This window comes from Gossypium hirsutum, chromosome D12 (genome assembly GCF_007990345.1).
Source record: "Gossypium hirsutum isolate 1008001.06 chromosome D12, Gossypium_hirsutum_v2.1, whole genome shotgun sequence".
NCBI classification, from domain to species: Eukaryota; Viridiplantae; Streptophyta; class Magnoliopsida; order Malvales; family Malvaceae; genus Gossypium; species Gossypium hirsutum.
In genome coordinates this window covers 3455100-3465810 of record NC_053448.1, presented here as the reverse complement: position 1 = coordinate 3465810, position 10711 = coordinate 3455100, and the positions used below count along the sequence as shown (strand labels likewise).

Genomic DNA, 10711 nt, shown 5'->3' with positions numbered 1-10711 from the left:
AATGCCTTTCTCTTCCCTTCAATAACCATCAAATAGTTATTCCAGAACAATCAACCACAATTACTATTCTCTTAACGGATACTATTTACGAATCTTACTTTTGGCGGAGTACCATGATAAGTTTGCTAAATCAGATCATATCCTGATACGAATTAGTACACATTCGTACTGATAAGTAAACTTCAGATCATCCAAATGAATTCCGCACATCTTTGTTACAAAACACCAGACATTCAAGATAACAACTTCAATTCCTTAGGAACTCAGAATTAGACATGATACGATTTAGATGTGGCGGAGTCCAAATAACTCAAAATCAACCCTACATAGTACAGACAACTCAGACCAATGGATACTTATATATTTCATAATTGCGAATACACCCATATTTTTAACTAACAAATTACCATGGCAAATTCCTTTCTTGAACATACAGATATATACTTCCTTTCAAGAAACTTCCCTAATGACTCTTTCGATACATCATAGAACTAACCATACCAAGATAACTCCAGACATATCATTTCTTATCATAAAATTGATTATCAGGGAACACCCAGAGTGTACCCAGAATTCACCACAATTGCGATACATAATTCACCACATAGACTTAGCAGAGTACGCATCAAGGGCTAAATAGAATATGCCACAAAGGTAGCATACTGAATACGCCACAAAGGCTAATTAGAATTAGCCACAAATGTCAAACATAATTCGCCACAAAGGCTAACCAGAATTCGCCACAAAGGCCAATCAAAATGCCACCCAGGCACTCCATGAACTATTGTGTTTGCGATACGAATTTTTCTAAACTCACATCGTGTGAGGTTTGCCCATCATCGCCCTGGGACACATAAAAAACCTCAGCAGATAAATGTGACTCATTCGCCCCTTTCTAAAATGTGCCATGACCATAGACTTCTTCAGAATTATCTTACCGAAATTCATGTTTATTGTCCTGACGAACTTCTTTGAATACCTTCGCAGTGTCAAAGCTCACATCACATAATCTCCCATCACTTTTTTACACCTCATTTCTCTAACATTTTCAATCACACATCATATATCTAACATAAGTATACACTCAAGTAGGCTATACTCATTTTCTTAATCAAATCAGACTTCAATACACGTTTCACACACATAAACACAAACATGTATCACAATATGCGTCCCAAGCACACACTCACACACATAATTGCTTCAGAGAATCACTTACACCCACACATACAAATCATTACATACTTAACTCACAAGAACATTATACTAAGATTATATTTTTTTTCAACAATCATTTAAGTACTCATGCATCGTTATTGGAACATCAATTACAAGAGTCTATCTAGAAGAATTTGTAGGAGTCGACATTACGGACTCACATGATACTCACCCATTGTAGCTCGAAGCTTCAACCCAGACATCCTTCTCAAACCAGCAACAACAATTGTTTAAAGAACATATATTCACTATTACAACCCTCATGCACACAAATTTCATGACATCTAAATCGTAGATAACCCCATGCAAGACCTTATACTAACAACTTATTGTTCGTATACCCCTTACAAATTTACTCTTTCAAAACTTAACATGCAGAACCGTAAGACTTACTCAGAGATGGAACAACCACTGATTAAACCTTTCCCATAAGAATTTTAGTCAAGGACTGACCTTGGGGCACAACTTAAACACTTTCATCTTGTATTTTTAAATTTAAAGTAAAAATGTATGGATTTATGCCCATCTTGTGGGTGTTATCCACCGGCCAACCATTTTTTAAGAGTACAGAAAATCAGTCCTGATTTTAGCCCCCGTCTAACAGAGTTTTCCCCACTAAAGTGATTTTCAGAATTAGGGTTGTAAATGAACCGAGTTTGAACAAACAAACATCTATTCATGTTCATTTGTTTAATGGTCACGAACATGTTCATTTAACTTAATCAAACATGTTCACGAACATATAATTGAACATGTTCACGAGCAATGTTAATAAATAACAAACAAACAAACAAACAATAAATACATACACACACATATTGTTTAGATATAAAATAGTTAAATATAAATATTAATAATTATATTATAAATAAAAACAATACAAACTAAGATAATTTTATTAATATATACTAAGATAATTTTTATAAGAAAATATCATTAATAAATAAACGAGTCATAAACGAGTTAATAAACAAGCTTATAAACGAGTTTGTTCGTGAACATAAACGAACCGAACACACCTCAATTCGTGTTTGTTCGTTTATTAAACGAATATAAAAATTTTGTTCATACTCGTTTATTTAACTTAATAAACAAATGTAAATGTTCATTTACACCCTATCTAGAATATATTTCTCCACTTTGGAGTCAACCGCAAAATCGAAAGAGAGAAACCCATCTTCATATCGTTGTTTTGGTCCCCATGCACTTCATTGAAAATGAGAAGAAAAAAAAAACTGACACAAATGATTTATAAACCCATATTAATATACTATTTTTTCTAGTTAATTTGACATTCCAACTGAATGATTTATAATATTGCATTCAACCAAAGTTTCAAGTGAAGAGCTTTGTCCATAACCAGATAATACCCAACACCCAACCTAACAACATGTATCAGATTTGGAAGCTCATGCTCTTAGTTTCACTTTTAATTTGCCACCTTCTATCCAAGGTGCCGGGAACATCATCGGAGCCACCAAAGCACTTTGTGCTGGTTCATGGGTCTTGCCATGGCGCTTGGTCATGGTACAAGGTGGTGCCACTGCTAAAATCAGGTGGCCACAATGTTACCGCCTTAGACCTGGGTGGGTCAGGGGTTGATCCACAGCAAGTCAACACTCTGAGATCGATCTCTGATTACATAAAGCCCTTGAGGGAATTCATGGCATCGTTACCCGATGAAGAAAAAGTGGTGCTTGTTGGTCACAGTTTAGGCGGTTTGGCCATCTCTCAAGCAATGGAAATGTTTCCGGAAAAAGTCGCTGTAGCAGTTTTTGTGACAGCCTCCATGCCTGGTCCAACACTCAACGTTTCCATTCTCATTCAGAAGGTACGCATGCAATGATGCAATGATCCCTTTTATTATTGAATAAATTATTGAAAAGAAACTAGTTTGTTTTTGTTGAAAGGCATTACGTGATCAAGATTCCCAAATGGACAACCATTATACATACGATGATGGGCCTAGCAGCCCTCCAACCACCTTCACTTTTGGTCCAATGTTCCTCTCTTCTAAAGTCTACCAGCTCAGCCCACCTGAGGTACGATTCTCTCATTACTGCTTCGGCTGAGTTTTTAATAAATTACTTGGTAATTCCGGTAAAAATTCATATACTATTTAAAATTTTAGAATTTAGAGATAATAATCTTTTTTAATAGAAAATAAAAAAATATATGTAAAAAATTAGAAAAAAATAAAAAAAAAATATTTTTATTGTTTTCATTAAAAATATTTTGTAAGAATGAAAATGATTAAAACAAGGACTATTAATTTTAGATGAACCGCCCCTAATTTTTAGTCTCTTTTCTTTCTAATTTCAAAATGCATGTTTTAAGCTTTTTTATTAAATTTATTGGTGTGAGATTCCGAAACTCATCTATAACCATGTAACTAAGAAAATGACATCGTAATGTACATGAATTTAATGAAATTCTGCATTATATAAAATACTTGTCACATCTTAAATCTATTTATAAAATCTAAAAGAAATGTATGAATAAAAATTTAATTGCAGGATTCTGCATTGGCAAGTATGTTGATGAGGCCAATACGGTTGTATAGTGCTGAAGACATGTCAAGAGAAGTAGTACTCTCTCAGAAGAAATACGGGTCGGTTAATCGGGTTTTTATAATTTCGGAAAAGGATTTGGTCTCCAAGGAGGATTTTGTAGGGTGGATGATCCGGGAAAACCCACCCCGTCAAGTTGAAGTGATCAAAGGGTCCGATCATATGGTGATGATGTCCAAGCCTATCCAACTTTCTAAACTGCTATTATGCTTAGCTACAAACTACAGTCATTGAATTTGAGACTCTGTTAATACAGTCAACGCTAGAAGAAATTTAAATTATTATAATCTATTTATAATATTTTTATTATAAGATTTTAATGTCCTTTAAGAATATAATTTTATATCATTCCTATTTTTTATACACTTTAAATACAATTATGATATATATATTTATCTTTTTATTAAGTAAGCCCCTGAATATTTTTAAAAAAATTAATTAAACCTTTATTCTTTTTGCACTCAATTGAGTCTCAAATGTTAAAATCTCAATCACTTAAGCCCTTAGACTGTTAAAGTTAATGGTCAACCGTTACAGAGTAATGTCAACTATTTTTCTAGGTTGTTTTCGCTATGCGACACGTCAAGGTTGTGCCACATGATGAAAATTGATATTTTATATTTCCACTCTCATGGAATTAAATTTCCTATGATTTGCATCCATAACTCTAGCTACTTTCTCGCAATATATGCACTTTGTATCCATCATTGTACATGTTTTTTCAACCACTTTTATAAATAACATCTCTGACCTTGTGAATGTTGAAGTCTAACGGTTTATTTGAGTGTGTAAGGAACTGACTATGGCCAAACCTTGAGGAAACAATCAATTGCTTTGGGTGTTGCAACATTGATGCAATGATGTCATGACACCGACCCTCCATCACCACAGGGGAGCAAAACTTCAATGAAAAATCGACCTGGAGTAGTCCGCCAAAGATGTCGTGACACTAGGTGTGTTATATCATGACACCGAACCCCAATGTCTCGACTCCAAGCCTTTGAGGTCATGACTCCACTATTGAAGGTTGAAGGTTGAAGTGAAGGAGCCCAAGGCGACTGTCGAGAATGTCGTTACACCAACTAGTTTGTGTCGTGATATTGAGAACCCCAAACTAAAATTGTGCCTACTGTCGAGGTTGTCGCAACACCAACATTTCGGTGTCGTGACACTGAAGTTTGATGGGGTGAAAAATACTATAGAGGCAATTTTGTATCCAGCACCAACTCAAGTCAAATCATGCACTCCAAGGGCATTTTTATCAAATGTTAGGGTTGTAAACTTGGCTATATTAAAGACATACTAGATGCCAAACAAAAAAAGAAGCCTCCTTTGTCATATTTTTAACTCTCTCTTTTATTCCTTTCACCATTTTTAGGTTTCTAGTTTTTCATTTCTTAGCTTAGTTAGTAGCTGGTAATTGTTTCATCTTTACTGTAGCTTTAACCTTCTTTCAATTAGATTGAAATCCTTCTATTGTTATTTTGATTTCTCTTTAAAGTATCCAATAGATTTTCTCAAATGTTGTGCTTTCATCTCCATTAGTGCTGCTATCATCTCCAACAAAGACTCTCTCAAGAGTCACTAAGCTTTTCTCAATCTTGCCTTTTTATGTTTTCTTTGATGAATCATTTAAGCATGAACTTAACTGATATTTGTATGTTGATGATGGATAGTCACTAAATCTTATGGTAGTTGGTTGATTGAAATGTTGCACGGTTAGTTTTTGGGTCAAGGATTAAATCGTAACAATTGGACTAAATCGAATAAACTTCAAAACTTAGAAGTGACGCCTCTAGGTGAACATTTAGATAAGTAAGACTGAGAGGAGAACCCATTGCGAACCAATTTGATTGTCCCAAATTAGTTTAGTGAGATTGAGAGATAAACTAGACAAAATTGTCTAATTGGGTAAAATGGTGATTGAAAGGTAAAGTTGGACGAATTAGGAGTTTGAGCAATTTATATCCCTAATCCAAAATTGACTAACAACCTGGATATCAACTAAACACTTTAGCCCATTGATTTTATATTTGTGCACTTTTGTCTATTATGCAATTTAGTCCTCCTAGGTGTAGTTTAGTGTAGTTAACCCTTGATGTTGATTTGCCGTAATAATACTACATAGTGATTAGCTAGCTAGACTTCTTAGTTGTATATGTTGTCATTGTTAGTCACTTTGTCGCCCAATCTCTCTTGGGTTCAATCCTTGGAATACTCGAACTGTTCCATTGTAACACATAAAATATTACAACCGACCTGTCACACTTGCAATCAAATCACTTTAATTTGTGATATTTTGTACTAATTCTTTGCTCGACGTTCGTACACCGTGGCACGATCAGTAAATCGACTAATGAGTAACCAATTTAGGTTCATGAATGACTGCATCTTTTTAATTAGTCGCTTATTCAACAAGTGATTTTATTGCAAACCAAAATAGCTTTGTAATTAATTTAAAATGTTATCCTTGAATTTTTTTTTTCTAAAAAGCAACATCAATATATAAGTTTCCCTAAAATGCTACTATTATTTAATAAAAATATTTTTTGAAAAACATAAATCACGTCCCATTCAAAGGTGATTGTTTCGGTTCGCTCGAGTTTCTTTTGAATTTCTTAAACTTTTTATTATAATTCGGTTTAACTCGGTTTGATTTTTGATTTTTTCATATTATTTTTTGGTTTTGAATTTTTAGATTTATTTTGACAAAATGAGATATGTTTTATGAGTTTTGAATATTATTTGACAAAATTTCAACTTTTTTTCATAAATATTTATAAAAACAATAATTTTCAACAACTTTTAAATTATTTTCATCATTTTAAATATAAAATGGGTAAATTACATCCATGATCACTCTAAAATACTGTTTGCCATATTTTGGCCACTCTATTATTCTTTAATTTCGAAATGCTACATCAACAAATTTAATAAAAAAAAATTTAAAAACATGAGTAGTTAGATCTAAATTTTGAAATATGAAAATTAGAGAGACTAAATTCCTTGAAGTAAAAATATAGAAACTAAATTTCAATCATTCAAAGAGTAGAAGGACTTTGGCATATTATAGAAATCAAAAATAAAATAAAAATAAATATAAAAAGAAACTAGAAGAGAAAGAACAAAAAAAAAGTGTTTTGGGTTAATTATAGAGGTTTCTAACTTTAGTCAAAAGTAAAAAAAGTTTCATGTGTCAATAGCCCTATGAGCTAATGTGCAACGTCAGTCATTTGTTAGTGAATTAACAGAATTTTTTTACGATAGTTAGTGATTCGAATAATTATTTAAGTTAGAATAACTAAATTGAGAAAGACCACAAAATCAAAGCTTACCCATATTTTTAATTTTTATATTATAAAAATTAAAATAAAATAAATTATATATAAAATAAAATAGAATACAGTTCCTCTTTGATTAACACAGCTTTTAAACTTGCTTATCTTAAACCGTTCCAAGATAGATTCACCCATGCGTAAAATAGTCACGCTAGTAGCATAGCCTGGCTCTACCCATAAACCCTCCATCTACACGAACGTTTCTTTCTCCTCTATAAGCTCCAAGTAGAGAGAAGAGTCCCGAAGCCCCAACTATCAAAAGATACAATCTTATCCCTCCCACACCCATTCTCCCGCTATATCTGCAACAATGGCCATTTTGTGCCCTTCATAAAATAATTTCCCCTCTGCAAGACATTTACTCATTAATCTCTAGAAAGGGTCTTTGTGATTATCGAAAATGGCCACAATCGCTGCATGTTCTTCTCACTTGTTATCTGCTTCTACCCATTTCCATGGCTTCCCTAAAACCTATCTAAAAATTTATTCCCCTTTTCTTCATAAGCTCAAGGTAAAGCTTTTCTGTTTCTCCTTTTGGGTTGGTTACCAATTAATTCCATTCTGAATATTGGGTTTTATATTCTGCTTTTAATTGGGTTGACTTTTTTTTTTGTGAGCTTTTGTCCTGTGTCTTTCTCAGTCTAGGGTAAAATTAGATATTAGAAATGATTCTTGAATTGCATAATCTTATTGAATGCTTCATCATTTACTTGTGAAATCACGCGTCTTCTTGTATCCAATATTCTACAGCTGCTTCACGTTCATTCACTCAACTAGCTAGCTTTTTTCCCATGTCACTTTGTATTTCGACTAGTCGTAATACTTGCCAAAATAGCTATGGCTCTAGCTAGTGCTTCAAGTTATTCCGCTTGTTGTATTGAGCTTTGGCCGGGTGATTTGTGTCTTACCTAACTATGTTCATTGTAAAGTATGAAGGTACCGGATGCTAACAGCTTTTAAATTGATAGGCTGTTTTAGGATTCTTTGTTTGTCAAAAGGAGCATGGGAAGTTATATGTTTATTGCACTTGCACATGTTTTATTTTGTTCAAATAACAGAAGTATTCCAGTTCTTGAATTGTTTCGCCTATCACTTTAAATTTTCTTTGTGATAGTGCTATGTTTTTGTTTGTGCTTTGAGGTATGATTACTTATTGGTATATGAATTTATTTTTACTCGAATTGTTTGGTGAATTTGCTTAAAATTTTGGTTCTACAATCTATAGTAAGAAGCAGGTACTGTTCTTTTAAAAATAAACTGCCCATTTGAATGTCTGCTTTAATTCTTGTATCCTATCTCTCCTGGACAAGATTATCTTTGGCCAATAATCTTCATGTTGGATTCATCTTTATTAATTTAATTTTGACACATGGAATAATGATTTTTTTTGTTAAAGTTCAATGGTTGCTTACTAATTTACTTTTGCTTATTTTCCCTTTAATTTAAAGACAAGATTATTTATCATACTTTTTTGTGTGCTTACTTTGTTGTATCAGGACTCAACTCAGTATCTTGAAGCACACAAATGTGGTTTGAGCATGAAACAAAACCAAGTCATTCTGAATACTAAGCCAAGTATCTGTTCTGCTATAAATATGGCCACAGGCGAGTCTGGTGATCCTGAAAAAGTAAATTTTGACAATATAAAAGAGAAGGCAAGAAGACTGTGGGACAGTTCTCCTCAACCTGTGAAGAGATTTCCTTGGAACAGAGCTTTGGAGAACTTTGTTCAACTCACACTTGATCTTACACTAGCAGTGGTCAAATATCTAAGTGTACCCGTACTGGCAGTTTCATCCCTCAGTGAGATGTCCTACTGTGCGCATCAAAGGAAGTTGACCATCATCCCTGTTCCCCTACTCCTTGGCTTTGTACTTGCCGGGTTTCTGAAAGAAACTGCCTTGGAACTTTCTCCTCTTCTCAAGGTATGTATTTTTGGTACTCATGAATAAAGGATGTTGGAAACTTAAACATGCTGGTTGGGCAGACTATTGAAATGCCTTGTCAATATTTATGAAACTGTTTACAGTCACTATGAGAATGCCTTATTTATGTCATTGTTCCTTAGTGTTTCTGGTAACTTTTGAGTTAGAATCTATCACACAGAGAATGCCTGGACATGTTTATTATTGTTTCCCTTCATAGAATTATTCAAAATGTCAAATATTATTGTTATTGACACGGTACATATAGGATAAAATGTTGCCACATAACATTCTGTCAATCTTTTGGCTTGTTTTTCAGGATGCAGAAGTTCCATGGCACCTGATTGCAATAGCAATATTCTTCACATTGATCAAACTGCCAGGCCCATATTACCCGTACTGGGGGCGGATTTTCATTCCTCACATTGCAAATGGAGCATTATTCAGGACTCTATGGTCTATGTTTTTGTGGTATCGCAGATCCAAAATATCAGGAGCTGAGTTGCCAAATAGTCTGGTAAATGTCAGAGATTCTGAAGTTGAATAAGCAGTAATCTCAACAGGTAAAGGTTTTTGGGTAGTGTGTGTAACATAAAAAATGACCGGTAATTGGTGCAGTTGTCTTTAGCTGTTAGTATATGATAATCTAATTGTCAAGTTGGTTATTATCATAGACGCCCTTTCTTTTTAATTTTCCATTACTATGAGTAATGATGTCTAATTACTGAAGTCATACATGCACTTCTTAGCATAGCTAATGCCTCCTGTCTTATAACAGCTTGCATTTTGTGTCTGAGAAACGAGCCAGGACAAGCTGCTTGGGAAAATATATCAGAACTGGAGAAGGCTTCGACAAACCTAACCGGCTGGTGCTTGGGATTTTCAGCTTGAAACTTTGAGCACAAAAAATGCCCCAATCTTTTATTTTTTCTGTGTGTGTGTCTTGTTTCATTTAACCTTGCGTTTTGGGAGAGAAACTGGGGAACTTGCGGCTGTGTAGTCTTCTTTTCTGGACAGAATATGACGAGGATTTGGTCCTAACAGTGGCTAAAAGCTTGCATACAGTAGCAGTAGTGAAAATTTTTAAATACATAAATTACGCTTTCAGTATTTGTGATAAATGCAAAGTTGGTAAATTTTCTTTTGAAAGCGAACCTTTGACTCTTCTATCTATACGAGCAGCTGGTATTCGGAAACTTGTTTTCGCTATCACGTTGCATGTGAGGTTGGGATAATATTGGATAAAAGGTGTGTTGTTCTAATTGTAAATGTTACAGGTGTTGATTTCTTCAACTAATTCCTCTAATCCAATGAAACTAAATTTCAACTTTATGATGTCTGAAACATGATATGAGCATGTCTCATTCTATGTTATTATCACCTATCATTGACTACTAACAACAGGTTTAACATGAGAATGGCCTAGATCCTGAAGAGTACTTATTCTAGGAAGTTGGAGCTTAAGGACATTAATTGTTTTGGCTTATCTATTAGTGGCTTTATATTATGCTGGTGTAATACAGGGTCTGCTGAAAATCTTGGCATTGAATACCATACATACATGTATACCTACTTTTCTGATGATGATTTTGAAGTTAGAAAAACCATCGGCTTATGAGCAGCTTATGAGCACTGTGTTTGATTTCTTCCCTACTCTTTG

The 10711-nt window shown here is 33.9% G+C and overlaps 2 protein-coding genes across 2 annotated transcripts; both read left to right on the top strand.

Moving 5' to 3' along the window:
- The first annotated feature begins 2452 nt into the window (after nt 1-2452).
- On the top strand, nt 2453-5310 carry LOC107953412 (methylesterase 3). The gene is made up of 3 exons (XM_016888717.2): nt 2453-3049; nt 3129-3260; nt 3735-5310. Exons 1-3 carry the CDS (start codon nt 2609-2611, stop codon nt 4020-4022), a joined length of 861 nt encoding a protein of 286 aa, XP_016744206.1. The 5' UTR covers nt 2453-2608; the 3' UTR covers nt 4023-5310.
- Nucleotides 5311-7203: 1893 nt separating this feature from the next.
- On the top strand, nt 7204-10381 carry LOC107953411 (uncharacterized). Its single transcript, XM_016888716.2, has 4 exons — nt 7204-7637; nt 8623-9051; nt 9371-9614; nt 9830-10381. The coding sequence occupies exons 1-3, from the start codon at nt 7527-7529 to the stop codon at nt 9596-9598; spliced, it is 768 nt and encodes a 255-aa protein (XP_016744205.2). The 5' UTR covers nt 7204-7526; the 3' UTR covers nt 9599-9614; nt 9830-10381.
- The last annotated feature ends 330 nt before the right edge of the window (nt 10382-10711 follow it).

Coding starts and splice junctions, on each gene's coding strand:
- LOC107953412 (XM_016888717.2), top strand. CDS start 2,609: ATGTATCAGATTTGGAAGCTCATGCTCTTAGTTTCACTTTTAATTTGC. Junction 3,050..3,128: donor TTTCCATTCTCATTCAGAAG/GTACGCATGCAA, acceptor TTTTGTTGAAAG/GCATTACGTGATCAAGATTC. Junction 3,261..3,734: donor ACCAGCTCAGCCCACCTGAG/GTACGATTCTCT, acceptor ATTTAATTGCAG/GATTCTGCATTGGCAAGTAT.
- LOC107953411 (XM_016888716.2), top strand. CDS start 7,527: ATGGCCACAATCGCTGCATGTTCTTCTCACTTGTTATCTGCTTCTACC. Junction 7,638..8,622: donor CTTTTCTTCATAAGCTCAAG/GTAAAGCTTTTC, acceptor TTGTTGTATCAG/GACTCAACTCAGTATCTTGA. Junction 9,052..9,370: donor AACTTTCTCCTCTTCTCAAG/GTATGTATTTTT, acceptor CTTGTTTTTCAG/GATGCAGAAGTTCCATGGCA.